This window comes from Equus caballus, chromosome 4 (genome assembly GCF_041296265.1).
Source record: "Equus caballus isolate H_3958 breed thoroughbred chromosome 4, TB-T2T, whole genome shotgun sequence".
Taxonomy (NCBI): Eukaryota; Metazoa; Chordata; class Mammalia; order Perissodactyla; family Equidae; genus Equus; species Equus caballus.
In genome coordinates, this window is record NC_091687.1 from 32,784,294 (window position 1) to 32,800,106 (window position 15,813).

The following is a 15,813-nucleotide window of genomic DNA, read 5'->3' on the forward strand; positions in this document are numbered from 1 at the left end:
CCAGTATTGGGGAAGGAAGTAGCCCAGAACCACCTTGAAAATTTCTCTTATGTGCTGAAATAAGGATACTATATTCAAAATATTTTTGGGTAGGAAAACAGACATCAGCAACATGGTGGAGTGAGCTGTTCCTTTTGTCTCTTCCCCTTCAAATGACAACTAAATGGACATTCACTGATCAGCAAAGGATACCCACACAGCACATCAGGATGCTTGAGAGACCTGCACAGCTCTACATCTGAAGGTGGATGAACTACCCCCAAGTAGGTTACAGAGACAGATGAGCACTTTCTGCCCCCAAGCAGCCCAGCACATGTGTGTGACTGCCTTCCCGGCTGAAGTGCTGGTAGCACTGCTGTGGCCCCGAGGGTGGGAGTGCACCTTGATGTGACTGCAGAAACAGGTGACCAGCCCCCAAGCCCCCATGTGATTGTTTCCCCATTCAGTGGGAGAGTCAACGGGGCTGCATGGTCCACAGGGAGAGGCTCAGCCTCAGACCTAGTTAGGAGGGCCTGTGCACCAAGCATAAAGGCTGGTGCCACCTAGGAGCTGAAGGTGGTGGAGCTGTGAGCCTGGGAAAACAAGCTCCTGGCTGCCTCAAATGCCCATAGTACTGCTGCAGCCCTGAAGTGGGGAGTATGACTCAGTGGGACTGTGGGAGCAGGCAGTAGCAGCCCTAAGCCCCCATGTGATTGCTCCCTGGTCCAGTGGGAGAGCCCACAGTCCCGCCGTGGTCCTAGAGAGTGGCTCTGGCTTGGACCCAGTGGAGAGGCCCCGCCCACCAAGCATAACAGCTGCTGTACCTAGAAGCAGACCTAGCAGCAGACAGCGGTGTTTCTGTGACCTGGGCGAATGAGCTCCTGGCTGCTGCAAATGCCATAGTACCGCTATAGCCTCAAAGGGTGGAGAGTGTCTCAGAGGGAGAGTGAGAGCAAGCAGCAGCAGCCCTGAGCCCCTGTGTGATCACTCTCTCATCCAGTGAGAGAGTCCACAGTCTCACTATGGTCCCAGGGAGTGGCTCTGGCTCAGACCCTGTGGAGAGTCCTCACCCACCAAACACAATGGCTGGTGCCTCCTAGGAGCAGACACAGGACAGCTGTGAGTCTGGGCAAATGGGCTCCTGATTGCTGTGAATGCCCGGACTACTGCTGCAGCCACAAAGGGGGAAGCACAACTCAGAGGGACTGTGGGAGCAGACGGTAACAGCCCTGGACTCCTGCATGATTGCTTTCCCATTTGGTGGGAGATCCCACATGGCAGCTGTAATCCCAAGGAGTGGCCCAGGCTTTGACAGGCACAGCTGACAGGGATTGCAGTGGGCTCAGATTACACGGTCCCTGCTGCGCACCCCCCCACACAGTGGCGGCAGTTGGAACATACAATCAGATACTATCATTATGCAATGGCACAAATCCACTCCATCAATTGGTATGAAAAATATATTAATACTCTAGACCAGAAGGAAAAAGACAAACACCCAGAAATCTATCCTGAAGGCACAGAAATCTACAATCTAAATGATAGGGAATTCAAAACAGCCATTGTAAAAAATCTCCACGAGTTACAAGAGAATTCAGATAAACAGTTCAATGAAATCAGGAAGAAAATTAATAAACAGAGGGAATTCTTCACAAAAGAGATCAAAACTATAAAGAAAAGCCAATCAGAAATTTTGGAGATGAAAAACACAATGGGAGAGAGAAAAAACTTGGATTCCATAAATAACAGAACTGATATCATGGAGGATAGAATTAGCATTCTAGAGGACAGAAATAGAGAAATTCTTCAGATGGAAGAGGAGAGAGAACTAAGACTAAAAAGAAATGAAGAACTTCTCCAAGAAATATCCAACTCAATTAGGAATTGCAACATAAGCTATTCCAGAGACAGAAGAGAGGGAGAAAGGAGTAGAGAGCTTGCTTGTTCAAAGAAATAATAGCTGAGAACTTCCCAAACCTGCAGAAGGAGCTGAAATTACATTGAAATGATGCCAATAGAACTCATAATTATATCAGTGTAAAAAGACCTTCTCCAAAGCATATATTAGTAAAGTTAACAAAAGTCAATGACAAAGAGAAAATATCAAGGGCAGCAAGGAAGAAGAAAATAACCTACAGAGGAACCCCTATCAGGCTTTCAGTGGGTTTCTCAGCACAAAACTTACAGGCTAGGAGAGAGTGGAATGATATATTCAAAATTCTGAGAGACAAAAACTTTCAGCCAAGAACACTATATCCTTCAGATATGATGGAGAAATAAAAACTTTCCCAGATAAACAAAAGCTGAGGGAGTTCATTGCCACAGGACCCCCCCCCCCACACACAAGATTTGATCAAGAAGGCCCTGATATCTGAAAAAAAAGAAGAAAGGGTTTACAAAGCCTGAGCAAGGAGATAAATAGGCAGACAAAAATCAGAAAATTGTAACTCTCTATCAGAACAAATTAACAAACACTTAATTATAATTCTAAAGATAAAGGGAAGAAAAACAACAAAAATAAATGTAATCACTTCATTTTAACCACAAATTCACAACACATAATGGAATAAGTTGTGACAACAACAACTTAGAAGGGGGAGAAGTAGGGAAGGAACCCGCTTCGACTAAGGAAATGAGAGGCTATCACAGGATGGACTATCTCACCTCTGAGATCTTTTATACAAACCTCACAGTAACCACCAAACAAAAAAATCAGAACAAGGACACAAATGATAAATAAAGAAAAAACTGTGAAAAACATCATAGAGAGCAACCAAACTGAACTGGCAGTAAGAAATACATGGGACAAGAAACAAGAGAAATACAAAACAAATAGAAAACAAGCAATAAAATGGCAGCCCTAAGCTCTCATATATCAATAATCACTCTAAATATAAATGCATTTAATTCCCCAATCAAAAGACACACAGTGGCTGGATGGATTAAAAAACAAGTTCCAACAATTTGCTGCCTCCAGGAAACACATCTCAGCTCTAAAGACAAACACAGGCTCAGAGTGAAGGGATGGAAGATGATATTCCAAGCTAATGGCAAATAAAATAAAGCAGGTGTAGCCATACTTATATCAGACAAAATAGACTTAAAGATAAAAAAGACAATGAGAGATGAAGAGGGGCAGTATATAATGATAAAAGGGACACTCCACCAAGAGGATGTAACACTTATAAATATACATGCCTTTATCACTGGAGCACCAAAGTACATAAAGCAACTATTAATTGACCTAAAAGGAGACATTAACAGCAGGGCAATAATAGTAGGGTATCTTAACACCCCACTTTCATCAATGGATAGATCAACCAGACAGAAAGCCAACAAGGAAATAGTGGAACTAAATGAAAAACTAGACCAGATGGACTTAATAGATATGTATAGAATAGTCCATCCAAAACCAGCAGAATACACATTCTTCTTAAGTGCACATGGAATATTCTCAAAGACAGACCATATGTTGGGAAACAAGGCGAGCCTCAATAAATTTAAGAAGAGTGAAACCATATCAAGCATCTTTTCTGACCATAATCCTATGAAACCAGAAATCAAAAACAAGAAAAAGCTGGGAAAGTGACAAACATGTTGAGACTAAACCACATACTACTGAACAACCAATGGACCATTCAAGAGATTAAAGGATAAATCAAAGCATATCTGGAGACAAATGAAAATGAAAATACACCATACCAACTCATATGGGATACAGCAAAAGTGGTCCTCTGAGAGAAATTCATAGCAATACAGGCCTACCTCAAAAAACAAGAAAAATCTCAAATAAGCAATCTTAAACTACATGTAACAGAACTAGAAAAAGAAGAACAAAGAACAAAGTCAGCAGAAGGAGGGAAATAATAAAAATTAGAGCAGAAATAAATGAAATTGAAACCAAAAGAAACAGTAGAAAGGACCAATGAAACTGTTCTTTGAGAAGAAAAACAAAATTGACAAACCCTTAGCCAGACTCACCAAGAAAAAAAGAGAGAAGCCTCAAATAAATAAAAATAGAAATGAAAGAGGAGAAATTATAGCAAATACCACAGAAACACAAAGGATTATAAAAGAACACTATGAAAATCTACATGCCAACAAACTGGACAATCTAGAAGAAATGGATAAATTCTTAAGCTCATACAACGTCCCAAAACTGAACCAAGAAGAAACAGAGAATCTGAATAGGCCAATTACACATAAAGAGATTGAAACAATAACCAAAATCTTCCCCAAAAATAAAAGTCCAGGGCCAGATGGCTTCTCTGGATAATTCTACCAAACTTGAAAATTTTGTACCTATCCCCCTCAAACAATTCCAAAGAATTGAAGAATATAGAACACTTCCTAACTCATTTTATGAGGCCACCATCACCCTGATCCCAAAGCTAGACAAAGACAACACAAAGAAGGAAAACTACAGGCCAACATAACTGATAAACAGACATGCAAAAATCCTCAACAAAATACTGGCAAACAAAATACAGCAATACATCAAAAGAATGATATACCATGATTAAGTGGGATTTATACCAGGGACACAGGAATAGTTTAATACCCACAAATCATTCAGTGTGGTACACCACATTAACTAAACGAGGAAGAAAAATCACACAATCATCTCAATAGAGGCTGAGAAAGCATTTGACAAGATCCAACATCCATTTATAATAAAAACTCTCAATAAAATGAGTATAGAAGGAAAATACCTCAACATAAAGGCCCTATATCACATACCCACAGCCAACATCATATTCAACCAGGAAAAACTGAAAGCCATCCCACTGAGAACAGGAACAAGATAAGGGTGCCCACTCTTGTCGTTCTTATTCAACATAGTGCTAGAGGTTTTGGCCAGTGCAATTAGGCAAGAAAAAGAAATAAAAGGTATCCAAATTGGCAAGGAGGAAGTGAAACTCCTGCTGTTTGAAGATGCTATGATTTTGTATATAGAAAATTCTAAAGAATCCATCAGAAAGCTACTAGACATAATCAACAACTATAGCAAAGTTTCAGGGTAGAAAATCAACTTACAAAAATCAGTTGCATTTCTACATACTAACAGCAAACTAACAAAAAGAGAACTCAAGAATACAATGCCATTTACAAGTACAACAATAAGAATAAAATATCTAGGAATAAATTTAACCAAGGATTTGAAAGATGTATAAGACATTATTGAAAGAAATCGATGATGACATAAACAAATTGAAAAATATTCCATGCACATGGATTGGAAGAATAAACACAGTGAAATTGTCCATACTACCTAATACAATCTACAGATTCAATGCAATCCCAATCAGAATCCAAATGACGTTCTTCACAGAAACAGATCCAAGAATCCTAAAATTCATGTGGGGCAACAAAAGACCCTGAATAGCTAAAGCAATCCTGAGGAAAAAGAACAAACCTGGAGGAACCACAATCCCTGACTTCAAAATATACTACAAAGCTATAGTAATCAAAATAGCATGGTACTGGTACAAAAATAGGCACACAGATCAATGGAACAGAACTGAAAGCCCAGAAATAAAACCACACCTATACGGACAGATAATCTTCAAAAAAGAAGCTAGGAATATACAATGGACAAAGGAAAGTCACTTTAATAAATGGTTTTTGGAAACCTTGACAGCCACATGCAAAAGAACGATGGTAGACCATTATCTTTTGCCATACACAAAAATTAACTCAAACTGGATTAAAGACTTAAAAGTAAGATGTTAAATCATAAAACTCCTAGAAGAAAATATAGGCAGTACACTCTTTCTCATTGGTCTTAGAAGGATCTTTCTGAATACCATGTCTACTCAGGCAAGGGAGACAAAAGGAAAAATAAGCAAATGGGACTTCCTCAGACTAAAGAGCTTCTGCAAGGCAAAGGAACCTGTGAAAATGGAGACAATCCACCAACTGGGACAAAATATTTGCAATTCCTATATCCTACAAGGGCTTAATCTCCAAAATATATAAAGAACTCATACAACTGAGCAACAATAAACAATCAACCTGATCAAAAATTGGGCAGGGCCGGCCTGGTGGCACAGCGGTTAAGTGTGCACATTCTGCTTCAGTGGCTCAGGGTTCGCCGGTTTGGATCCCAGGTGCGGACATGGCACCACTTGGCAAACCATGGTGTGGTAGGTGTCCCACGTATAAAGTAGAGGAAGATGGGTACAGACGTTAGCTCAGGGCCAGTCTTCCTCAGCAAAAAGAGGAGGATTGGCAGCAGATGTTAGCTCAGGACTAATCTTCCTCAAAAGAAAAATGGGCAAAGGATATGAACAGACATTTTCCAAAGAAGATATACAGATGGCCCACAGGCACATGAAAAGATTTTCAGCATCACTAATCATCAAGGAAATGCAAATCAAAACTAGAATGAGATATCACCTTATACCTGTTAGAACGGCTATAATTACCAAGGCAAAAAACAATAAATGTTGGAGGGCATGTGGAGAAAAGGAAACCCTTATACACTGCTGGTGGGAATGCAAACTGGTATAGCCACTATGGAAAACAGTATGGAGATTTCTCAAAAATTAAAAATCGAAATATCATGCAACCCAGCTATTCCACTACTGAGTCTTTATCCAAACAACTTGAAATCAACAGTTCAAAGAGACTTATGCACCCCTATGGTCATTGCAGCATTATTAACAATAGTCAAGATGTGGAAGCAACCTAAGTACCCATAGACTGATAAATGGATAAAGAAGATGTGGTATGTATACACAATGGAATACTACTCAGTCATAAAAAAAGACAAGATCATCCCTCTTGCAACAACATGGATGGAACTTGAGGGTAGCATGTTAAGTGAGATGAGCCAGACAGCGAAAGACAAACACCATATGATTTCACTCATATGTAGAAGATAAACAAATATGTGGACAAAGAGAACAGATTAGTGGTTACCAAAGGGGAAGGGGGTTAGGGAGTAAAGGGGCACGTAGATATGGTGACTGACAAATAGTAATGTACAACTGAAATTTCAAAATGTTATAAACTAGCATGACATAAAAAAAAATCTTTTGGGTAGGTAGGCTTTCCCAATAGCCATTCTCTAATATACAATGTGCAACCTGTATATTTCAGAGACAGTTGTTACCCTTGTATGTAAAAGTTTGGTAAGTGCTGTAGAAAATATTTATGTTAAATAACTCCATTAAATTAGTGCACATTCTTTTTAAAGCAGCACAAGACAAAATGCCAAGAAAAACCCAAAGAGGGGAATTAAATATACCGTGAGAGGAAGAATTTATAGCACAGTTACAAAAGAAGCAAATAACCTCTATGAAAAAAAAACACAGCTCTTGAATTATAATGGTGTTGAGGATATTGTCAGGGATTGTACCAGGTCTGGTAAGCCTGTTCATTTTTCTATATCTTGCTATTCAAGTGATTCAGACATTAATTTACATTGGTCGAATAATCTTCCTTGTCAATAAGCACTAGATACCTCTGAAAGTTGCTCAATTATTTTACCATGTTGGATAGGTAAGGTTTGGATATCCATTTCACAGCTGTTTCTCTGAAACGCCATCTTTATAGCTATACAACCTCTCCTTGACTCAGAGAACTTCCCTCATTCTCTTTTCATTTTCACGAACCTATACAGCTTTTTCAAATAAGCTCTAATATAACACCAAAACTGTGGAGTTTCTTATTCTTTGTGGACTTTGTGTGGTTGCATACCATATGAACTATGCAATACTTACTTGTCATCATCCTTTCTCAAAGGAATATTAAAATAAATAATCAAGCAAATCCCTACCGAGAAACATACCACAAATTAAAGCTCCTTTAGGCACAATTTTACATACTGCTTTTTGAGGACTATCAATCATTTCTTTAGTGTGCAATTTAGATAAGTATAGGCTACAAGTTTGAACAAGGTGGGACTCCTCCTCTTTGTTTAAGACAACTTCAAATTTCTGTGTGTGCACTTAAAGAAGTCATCCACGCGTAATCACCAGGCCATCTGTAAACAGGAAAATTATAAGTGTGCTACATTTACTGCATTCCTTCAGGTCTTAAACTTTTGTTAAAATGCTCCATAAATGGATCAAATGGACCAAAACTGTATACATTTGGAAAGCAATAGAGGAGATAATTCGTGCTGTAATGGTTTTATTCTTAATACAAAATGGATCAATGACACATAGTAATAAAGTAAACGTTAGAGAATATTGTAAAAAACATATCTTCATGGTTAATAGTGTAGTCAATATGACTAGTTTTATTTTGTTGAGTAGGAAAAAAGTTATTTTTAAAAAGAAAAAGGCTGGTAAAACTTTATGAACTATGACACATCAAATAATAACCTAAATTTGCTTTTAAAACATCTAGACTTATTATTCAAAATTCCATTAGAAATTTTACACTTGAAAGTTTCACTACTCTTTTTGTTGTATCAAAAATTACTTTCTATATTTTATAGAAAGGAATCCAAAAAAAGGAAAGAAATAGTTTCCTAATTTCTACATAATTATATTAAAAGTAAAAACAGGAACAGGCTAATGATCCAGAATCTTTTGTGTTCTAGGTTGTTGGTTTGGTCAAAAGTTAAAAAAAGAAAATGAAAATGAAAATGAAAACTTTTTTAACGATGTATCGCATTTTGTTTGTGTGTTTATTTAGCCTCAGTCCAGAAGTGGTTAAAGAATGTATTAAGAATTCTTTATTTTTCAATACAGACGAAAGTTTTCTCTTTCTTCTGACTACTTCTATCATCTTCTATCCTTTTGAACTATGACTAAGCATTTACCACCCATGTGCAATGTTGAAAAGAGGAAAGAAGAAAACTAGAAAGGAAGATGGTTGGAGAAAAGGATAGAGGAAATATATAAAATGTTTTGTTAGATTAAGAGAAAATAAGACAAAGCCAAAAAGGATGAATACAGAAAGCCTTTGTCAACTTAAGGTAACACAATAGAGTCTTTGCCAACTGTAGCATCCTTTAGACTGATTGTGCTAATTAAGTTGTTCAGATGTTGAGAGTGTGACAAATGTTGGAACTACAATTAACAAGATAAACTGAATCTCATTCCTTCCTTCTGATTTGTCAAAATTCCCCCTTAAAATATCTCTTTCATGAAATAAAAACCAAAACTTTTTTCTTACAAAATAAACATTTTAAAGTTCTAGTGGGGATGTATAGCGATTGAGCAGGAATTTGAAAGCTACTATTAAACTACTTCAATTAAAAAGCATCCTAGACTAAACAGTGCAATAATCAAAGCAGCATTTAGCGTTTCTTCTTCGTTTTCAAAATATTTGAAAATATCTCAACTGATATCCTCCAAAAATAGCTTATGATCAATAAGAAAAAACCTTGGCATATAAAAATGAACATACAATCTGGTTATTATCTACAGAAAACTCACTGTTTGATTGTTGACTACACACCTATTAAAAGAGATGCCGTCAACAGTTTAGGGTCATATGGACTCTTCCCACGGCCATTTTCAAAATGTGAGTCTTCCAGCTTAAAAATGTTGTCCTGTAAGAAAGAAAAAGAAGGATTGAATTTACTTATAACAAGAAGTATTTTAACATGCCAGTTAATCAGACAGAGGTTGAGTACTCATGTCCACCGTCAAAGGGTATTATTATTTGTGTAAAATTCAGAAATGGCAAAATAACTTAAGTGGATTAAAACCTAGCTATTACTAGCCTAACATCTACTTAGCTCAGTGATCTTTAGTAGCATTTAGCACGTTGCAAGTAATAAGGTATAAATGAACTCTAAAGAAGAAGACAGGTCATGACAAGAGTAGAGTGAGCATTTTACCACATAAGTATGCCAAGAGCTACCCTAGTGTCTCTTGAAGGAAAGAATTTCAAATTTAAATAAAATGACTCTTTTTTCCCCTCACATAGGGAAAAAAGATAGCAATCCACTATATTAGATTTCTAGAATAAGATACACTATCTTACTTTTCTGAATGAACTTTCCAAAAGGAAATTCTAGCTAGCCAGAGCAGTCACTTCCCCCAGCCTGTCATTCCTACGACTTTGCTGCTTACAAGCTTCTCATGCATTTTTAAATTACTCACATTGGAAGGTACAAGTACCTGAAACTATCCTTATCAATTTCTCTGTGTGAAATATCAAACTGTATGTTAGGGGAGGTGTGCCCAGAGTTAGTGTCGCTAGAACAAGCAGCACAGGGATGACACATTTTTATCACAGGGAAGTCTGCTCAGTTAAGGCTCAAGTACCCAGAAAGTGGGGTGAACGTTTGACTACATGCAGAAACATGCAGAAGTCACATAGTAGGAAGTATGCCAGAAAGCACTGCAACAAAAGCCTTAAGTGGGTAACTAGTTCATGCCTGAGACACAGTCCTCAGAATGTGTCCAGCTACTGAAACTTCTAGGTGACAATGGAGTAAAACGGGGGGTATTTCTGAGCACTCTTTTCAGAACCAAGTGCTCTGGGAATTAATTAGATCAGAATATGGATGCTGTTTCCAGTAGCACATTAACTTGTCCACAGACTAAAATAAAATAGCTTTTTTGGCAATTTCTCTACTGTTCACATGAAAGTATTTTCTACCTTCTTAGGATAGTAAATGGTGTTCATTTTATGATCACTTTATTTAACATTTAATATTTCTGATGGAGCTAATGGCAGAGTTTCAATTTATGGCTCTTTGAGTTAGGGAGAAAGAGTGAAAAGGAAGCAAAACAAAAGTGTTCTCCACGTTTGTTACTGTGAGTGAGAATTACCAATTCTATTCTTGCCTTGTATTGATTCTGCGTTTGGTAATTAGCTATCCCTTGGAATGATGCCTCTTTAGCTGACTTCTAAAACTTACACCATGCAATAATTTATGGGGTTTCTCAGAATGGTGCTAGGTTGTAGCAGAAAGGGCAGTGAGTCTGGAGTGAGGCCCAGTTGGGCCAATGATTAGCTCTGGTTCTTGGGTCGCCAATTAGTATCTCAGGCCCCTAAAAGTCAATGCCAATAAGGATATTTAACCTCATATGTTGGTGTGAGGATTAAAGAACTGAAATAAAGCATTTTTAAAGCAGCAAAATAAAAAACAAACACAATTTATTTTTATTTTATTAACACTGCTCATATTACCACTATAACAAAAGAATATGAAAATTTAACACAAGTTTTTACCATTATTGTAAACTTTCCTGGCATAATATGAAAGAAATATTACTTAGTGACAGTTTTATAAGTCACAAAATTACAAACTTGTTTACAAATACAAATTTATCATAGGCACTTGAATATTAAAATTATAATATGAAACATTGACATATACTAAGAAAAAGCATAGAAGAATGTCTTAAGAAATATTTAGATGTATTTTGATAAAAATTAGGAAATAATCCAAAAGAAATATGCTCAAAGATACACACTCTACTGCCACAAATCATAGAAAATACTAAAATTTGTAGATGTGATTATTTTTCACAGGTTGGAGGAAGCAGCAGAGAGAATTGGTGGTGTGTTCAAAAACAATAATAAATATTACTATAAATTTCTTGTCCTCATAAGACATTTTACAATACTGACAAAGATAGAGGAGCTATCCCTCAAAGTATGAGACACTTGATGTCTGGGGTCATATGTCCAAGTTAATAGGACAATGCCAAGGTAGATGAGAAGTACTTCCAATGTCGTGTTTACTATTTGATTTACAAGGTAAAGGATTAGACTTCATGGGAAGAGAGACTAAGCATGTCAGTAATGGTTCAAGAGACGATGAAAACTATCATTCATCATGGTGTCAGGTAATGTATTCAAAGCTGGCCTCCTTTTTTCCATTAAACGTATCTCTTACCCAAGTTTTTGGGTATCACCATGCAATTCTTCTATGTTCTTGTATGATTCTAATGAAAAGTAAAACATTGAATTTCCTGGGGCCAGCCGGTGGCGCAGCAGTTAAGTTCGCACGTTCTGCTTCTTGGCGGCCTGGGGTTCCCCAGTTCGGATCCCGGGTGTGGACATGTCACCACTTGGCAAAAAGCCATGCTGTGGTAGGCGTCCCACATATAAAGTAGAGGAAGATGGGCCTGGATGTTAGCTCAGGGACAGTCTTCCTCAGGAAAAAGCAGAGGATTGGCAGCAGTTAGCTCAGGGCTAATCTCTCTCAAAAAAAAAGAAACTGAATTTCCTTTCTAGCCTAGTGAGATGGGGGCCTGGAACAAGTAAAATTTGATTTCTGAATAGGGAATTAAATTTCTCACATACAAACATTTGTGGTGTAAAATTCATACCCGTTACATATAGTAATAGGGTCCAAGGATGTTGAAATCAGTAGAACTGGGTATTATCCCTGGCTCTGCCTTTTCTTAACTATGGGTCTCAGGCAATCGCTAAACCCTTCTGAAACTCAGATTCCTCATCTGTAAAAGGAGGATAAGAAAATCACATACAGTTGATGTGAATATTTATTTTAATAATATATATAAAAAATACTTAGTATGCCCTCGAAAAAATTCATTAATTTGCTCTTCCCATTGTTTTTAGTTGCCACAATAAAATCATTCTTTCCTACACTGATCCATATCTTTCACATCACAGTGGATATGCCTGGATATTTCCATCAGTGGAAATTAGGACAAGTGTTTAAAATACATACAAATGCTTTGGACTCCCCAAATGCACAGAAAATTGTTCTTTCCCGTAGCTAGCTAGACCAGTCTAGTTCAAAAGCTTTCCTTAAAATTATTAAATACTGTATGTATAAAAATTCTCAATTAAAAAAGACTACCCTTTTAATATATCTGATAAATTTAACGTGATTGATATGAAGAGACATCAATATTGCTGTTTCTGTTATCTTGTGAGTAAGACCTATTATTAGATGTGTGAATATATTAACCCATTGTAAAGGAACTCTGTGTTAATATAATTGTATATTAACATTCCATGTTGTCATATGTAACATATCATGTAGACAACTGTTTAGCTGTACTTGGAAGGCCTTTTGAAATCTGATTGCTACTCAATGATTTCTGGTTTAAAGAGTGTTAAATAGATAACATATGCAAGTAATAAGACCAAAAATTCTAAGACCGATGTATACCATTAAACTGCATAGCTCGTATGTCTCACTTGGGCTAGAATGGTTTTCATTTTTGGTAATATATGAACAAAAAATAGCTGCATGGATTCTAATTGCTTTAGCAGATACTATGAGCATATCACATAAGTTATTGTGCCATATTTTATTACGTGATTGCATCAGCTTTCAGCAGCTATTTTTAGCTTTCAAGACCACTCTTTCCCCTTTGTCTTTTGGATTTCCTGAATGTTATTAGACTGTGGTGAGGTAACGCATTAGAGGAAATAATAACTGTACTAATGTCTAATCCAAAGTCTTATAAATTATAAACCATTGGTGACATCATGGCAATAAATTTCCCAAACTCAATCTTGTCCAAGCAATAAATTTAGGTAACCAAGTTGCAATTTTAGTTGCTTTACTTAATGATTAAAACATAAATGATGTTTAAAAAAAAAAGAAATCTTACACAGAAGTGATAGAATGACCATTTTGAGTGGGAAACTATATAAAATTACATCAAAACCAATATTTGGACAGCACAGCACTTAAAAACATATACTATTATATTTTTCAAATTTTTTCATTCTCCTCTCCTGCTCTTGACAAAAGACACCTTGTTTGTCAGTTATACTGAATTATCAGGTATTCCCTGGTCACATCATGCTTTGGTTCATCTTTGTCTGAAACCTCTTCTTCCTCCCCCACCCACTCTCAGCCCTCAACCCCAGGGAGAACTTCCTTTCCTTTAAGAGTAAATTCAAAAGTCGCTTCCTAAAAGTCTTCAGAGATTTCTACAAATATAACTTATTAGTTTCCTCTCTGCATATCCTAATTAATAATAGTACACAGGCAATGACTATACTGGGTAAAACTACTGGCTTCAGCAAAGAAGGGATGTAATAAGATCTCACAGGAAATAGTGTGGCATACTGTATTTTGCCCAAAGGAGATCCATTTGTGGATCAAATTCATCCAGAATTTACTTTTCCTAAAAACATGACTCTAGATCTATGCTGTGCAATACCGGAGCCATGAGTCACATGTGGCTATTTAATTAATTAAAATAAAAAATTCCATTCCTCAGTTACATTAGCTACATTTCAAGTGCTCAGTAGTCACAAGGCTTGTGAATACAATACTGCATAGATGCAAACATTTTCATTGTCACAGAGGTTCTATTGGACAACACAGTTCTGGATCCTCAATCCTATTCCCTCAGCAGCAGAGTAGAATCAAAAATCAAAGGGCCTCCAGGGAGAGAAAAGTCATCAGACCACAACCATAGTAGAAATGGCCATGAAATCCACAAGAAAAAAATTATACTAAAAACACTAGTTTAGTTTTTGATTTTTATTAACCAGGGTTTACACTATGTAACATTTAACATCAGTACGGATGAACAAATACACACCCTGTATTTTCCTGTATGTCCTTCTTCCATTTGCATCCCTTCTTCCAAATCTATGCAGGTACAAATTTTACCTATTATTTAAACTTTAGGTCAAGATACCTAGTCCATTAAATGTTCATTGATTCTCCCTAGCAGAAAAAATATTTTCTCCCTGGAACTTGCATGGCAATCTATTCATACCTTCTTTGTGTCATTTGTTACCTTCAACCTTGATATTCAGTAATGCATCTATTCTTTTCCTATTAAATTATTTTGAGACTAGTGAGAAATCTTATTCACTATATTTCTTTCAAATACTAAAACAGAACTTTGCACTGAGTCAATGCTCAATGAAAGAATGAGTGAATAAATGAACGACTGTGTTACCAAATAGAGGCTCTATAGAAAAACTATATCCAAGAAATAGAAAGGACATAGCCCTGATCTCTAGGAGCTAATAATTTAAGGATATTACACAGACACGAACACAACTGTGCAGTAGAGGCCAGACTACAAAATCCAAATACTAAACCAAGTTTTAAAGTGAGTCTTAGGAAATATGATACTCTAAATTTTTTTGTGTAATATGTGTTACTATTAATATATTATTGATACTCATACACTTCAAATATGAATTTACTCTAGCTATAAAGACAAAAAATAAACCCTAATAACAAAGAATATAACCTTATAGTCCCTTTGTTTTTGCATCCCTGTTCATCTTTAATTTTCATTGGACCTTGTAATTAATTTTTTATTAATATTAAGCTTGTTAATAAATATTACCCCACTCATAGAGCTATCTTCATTGAGGGTTAAAATTATCAGAATATTCCTTTGCAGAACTTCAAAAATTCTCTCTGATCGATGTAATATCCCTCAGGGTAGCCCATCACCCCAGTGTAACTGGTTACCTGACCATTGTTACTTGTTACAAATTACACCAAATATGTCTGGGGTTTAGGCGAGTAGAACAGCAAAGTGGAGAAGCTGATGGGTTTGCCAAATGTAATTTTCTACTTACAAAATACGTAATATCCTATTGGTATTTTCATCTTTATATCTATTTTAGAAACTTTATAATTTACAGAAGTTTTCTGAAACAGTAATATAAATATAAATACAGTAAACACATATTGAGCTGTGACTATGTAAGAATTATGTTTGGAATATGAAGGTGAAAAGTTCAATCATTTAACTCAAGGAGCATACCAGAAATTGTTGTAACAAAAATAACAATAATCCGTTACATACACGTGATACTACAATGTTTATAAAGTATTTGGTAATTATTTCACTTAACATTGAACACATACTAGGCACTAATGACGCTCTAAGACTTCATGTATGTTATTTAATTTAATCTTCAAGCAACCCTACTATGATTACACCAGTTTCA

The 15,813-nt window shown here is 36.5% G+C and overlaps 1 protein-coding gene across 3 annotated transcripts in view; it reads right to left on the reverse strand.

Annotated features, from left to right (window-relative positions):
- The window catches only part of SEMA3A (semaphorin 3A), a 451,042-nt gene that overhangs the window by 82,475 nt on the left and 352,754 nt on the right, over positions 1–15,813 (reverse strand). For all 3 annotated transcript variants that reach the window (XM_014739188.3, XM_070264479.1, XM_001491234.5), the window contains one exon: positions 9,397–9,490. In XM_014739188.3, the coding sequence (XP_014594674.1) occupies positions 9,397–9,490 (94 nt within the window). The remainder of the gene's footprint in view (positions 1–9,396; positions 9,491–15,813) is intronic.